The sequence below is a fragment of the Pistacia vera genome, unplaced genomic scaffold, assembly GCF_008641045.1.
Source record: "Pistacia vera cultivar Batoury unplaced genomic scaffold, PisVer_v2 Contig118, whole genome shotgun sequence".
Classification (NCBI taxonomy): domain Eukaryota; kingdom Viridiplantae; phylum Streptophyta; class Magnoliopsida; order Sapindales; family Anacardiaceae; genus Pistacia; species Pistacia vera.
The window spans coordinates 814,773-818,301 of NW_022195226.1; the positions used below are offsets into that span (position 1 = coordinate 814,773).

The window sequence follows — 3,529 nt, forward strand, 5'->3', positions numbered from 1 at the left end:
ATCAAGGAAAGAAATTGAACAACTTAATTTTTACACAATCCTTGACAGTTAATAATGGTCAAGGATTTGCTAAAACAGTCAAAGATTGTCTCAAATCCTTGATAGTTGAAAAATGGTCAAGAAGTTGTTAAGGAAAATATTTCTTGACCCTTTTTAAGAAATTCTGTCAAGAAAGACCTTTTCCTTGTAGTGTTTAACCAATCAATCTATCATTAAATTAGTAGAGAGACAAAATAAATTATACCTAGATTACTAAAGAGTTATTATGTGATTTGTCTAGCCTTGTAGGTTTGGGAAATTTAAAAGTGAGAAGAGGAATTGTGGGTATTAATCTTAGGTTGAGCCAAATCCGAAGGGCAATGTCTTTAATATTAGTGTTTTACGTTATTTATTTATTTCCTGCTTCAACTTTTTAGGATATTAGTTAATTAATCAAATTTCCAATTTTGCTTTCATTAACTCAAATATACATTAGGTTGTTAGTCTTTGCTCCCTGTGGATTCGACTCTTTTTATCGTTAACTATGATACTTAGATTTAATTTTGTAGTCGTGACAACCGGTACAACATAAATTATTAACAATTGGATCAATGAGATGCCATACATTGTTAGAAATAAAAAATAAAAAAAATAAAAAAAAATTGCATACAATAATACCAAAGTTTTATTTATTTTAATGTTCAAGCAGCTAGTGGGAACACAAAGTACAGTCAAGTTAATAATAATAAGAACAGAACAAAAAAAAAAAAAAAAAAGATTACATGTGGTTAGTTTCCACTTATTATAATGGTCTATCCATTGGTGGGGAAAACAAAGAACATGAGCATACTAGCACACTGATATAGTGAAAAAGAACCATGGTGATAATCAAGAAACATCTAACATCCAATAAGAGATGACCAAGAGGCCAAACTGATGGTGGCTAATAAAAATGCTTCTTGGAATGCTTCTTGCAAAAGGATTTCACCCTCTCTAACCCATTTTCAAGATACTTTGGATCAGTGGCAAAACTTATACGAAGCCAGTTCTTCAGTCCCACAATAACACCTGGTAGGACAATGACTGACTCCTCCTTGGCTAGCTTCACACAAAAGTCCATATCATCATCAATGTCTTCTAGCTGAGAGAAGTCCAACTTCACCTACAACATTAATAATCAAGTTTAACATTAAGGTACCTTCAAATAAATTATTTATCAACAATTTAGAAATGAAGAGGACTAAATTTTCTATCATATATCCTCACCATTGCAAACACAGAGCCTTCTGGTTTGGTTGGGCAAGTGATGCCTGGAATCTCTTTTATTTTGTCACAAAGAATTTCTGTAGCTTCCTTGAGTAGACTAGTACTTATCGAGAAATAATCGCTATTAGTTTTCTCAAGGTCAAGGATTTGTGGAAGCGCTCCCTGTTAAATTAACATGTAAGTATAAAATTGATCATATTATTTAATATCAAATTAAGGTTTGTGATTAAGTACTCTTGTCAAATTTAGCTCAATTAAGTTTTAGTTACAATAAAAAGATAAGTTATTTATACCTGAATGAATGTTACTGGGTTTGAGATGATTTTGAGGGAAGAATTTATACACTCAACAATCTGGAACAAAAAAAAAAAGTTAATATATTTATATTATCAGTATGCATAGATGTACAGATAGTCTCGTATTTAAAAATAAAAATAATATAAAAGAGAATTAACCCTTGATTTTTGAAGGGTGCCAGTGGGATCGCAGGTCACTAGCCAACCGAGTCTCCAACCTGTAACAGACCATCTCTTTGATATTGAACCAAGAGTTATGATTGGAATAGATGAACCAAACACTGCCATCGGCACAAATGGAGTACATCCAAAAGTGAGGTGGCCGTAGACTTCATCAGCAACCACCAAGAGACCAAGCTCTATTGCGGTTTCCGCTATCTGAAATTTTTACATTTGATGCACTATAAGCAAATAAATACATGTCACATAATTTTTTCAGTGAAAAATTTTCGAATATCATTGAGTACCATGTCATCCCTACAATCAACCAATGCATTTACACCAACCATAAGTATTTTTTCTATCATCAATCTTTATTATGTATGTGTGTTGTTGGTAATTATTAATTTAAAACATTATGTGTTAATAATATACTGGTTGGTGTTACGGAAGACATGATATCATGTCATATTACAAATGTTTTTTTTTTTTTTTTCAGTTGAATAATTATCGTTCACATCAATTGTAAAACTAGATGAACGAGAAAAAATTCATCAATGACATCAAAGTATTGACTTTGTAGTATGACTATTTTTTTTCTTGCATGATATATGGCCAAAAAGGAATAACATGCAATCTTAGTGACTGGCAATAATCATACCTTCTTCAAGTGCTCATATGAAAAAACATTACCACAAGGATTCCCTGGGTTAATAATGACAATAGCAATAGTATTCTCATCTGCAAGAGCCTTAACACCATCAAAGTCTACCTCCCAACCTTTTTCAGGCAGGAGATCATAGTGACGAACTTCAAGATTACTAAATGCGCAACGAGCTTCATAGTTAGCGAAACCTGGCCTCGGTAGCAGAATGTTGGCTCCAGGACCAGCTATAACTCTCATTATAATTTCCATTTCCTGTGCACCGCCTGATGTTATATAAACATCATCCGGAGATAGTTTGTATGGCAGGTCATGTGACAAATATTCAGCTACAGCCCTATTCAACAATTAGATGAAAATGAGAAAAATATATATGTAAGAGTTAGAGATGGTTTAATTAAAAGAACTTAATTAATTGATTAATTAAAGCTACCTTCTAGCGGGAGGAATACCAACAAATGGGGCATAACAATTATATTTAGCTGAACGAAGAGCGTTAATTACAGCTTCTTCAGCTGCGTGACTGGTGCGAAAACAAGGAAAGGCAGCAGGGTCACCTTGACTAAGTTTAATGACTGGCCTTTTATCTTCTTCATTGAGATGCTGCATCAGCATACTGAGAGTGCCTCTGGCGGTAACACTTATATCTGAAGCTGAGTTCACTTTGGAATCCCATTTCTTCACAATATTTTCCATTTGCTTCTGGTAGTTAAATTGCTTGCTCAGTGTATAGTAAAGAATATAGAGATTTATAATTTGTTTGAATAAAGGATTGCTGCTTGTGTTCTTATATAGGCATAGAGTGGAGATTACGTGAAGATGTGCCCTTCCTTGCCCTTCAATTCCATCCTTGTGATTAAAGTGCAATTTTTAAATGCAAGTTGGCTACGATATATCCAAGAACCAAAAAGTACTTATTTTCTTGATGCAAAGTATTACTTATAATGTATTTTATATATAAATTCTATATTTTAAAAAGAAAAATATACAGAGACATAATGCTTAAATAGATTGAATAAACAACACAATTTTATTTAAGAGGCCAAAGTGTAATATACGTTCAACGAATCAGTTGAAACCAAAATATAAAAATGCATTCAAAGATGTTTAATTTAAGGGGGCCACAGTTAAAAAGGAATTTTTGGGATGAAACTTTGATTTTATA

General features: G+C 32.6%; 1 protein-coding gene across 1 annotated transcript; it reads right to left on the minus strand.

The window, feature by feature from the left end:
* Positions 1-847: 847 nt before the first annotated feature.
* Positions 848-3,060, minus strand: LOC116110061 (nicotianamine aminotransferase 1-like). Its single transcript, XM_031396298.1, has 6 exons — positions 2,798-3,060; positions 2,362-2,701; positions 1,701-1,919; positions 1,539-1,598; positions 1,246-1,407; positions 848-1,141 (listed from the first exon to the last, which is right to left on the minus strand). Exons 1-6 carry the CDS (start codon positions 3,058-3,060, stop codon positions 923-925), a joined length of 1,263 nt encoding a protein of 420 aa, XP_031252158.1. The 3' UTR covers positions 848-922.
* Between the last annotated feature and the right edge of the window lie 469 nt (positions 3,061-3,529).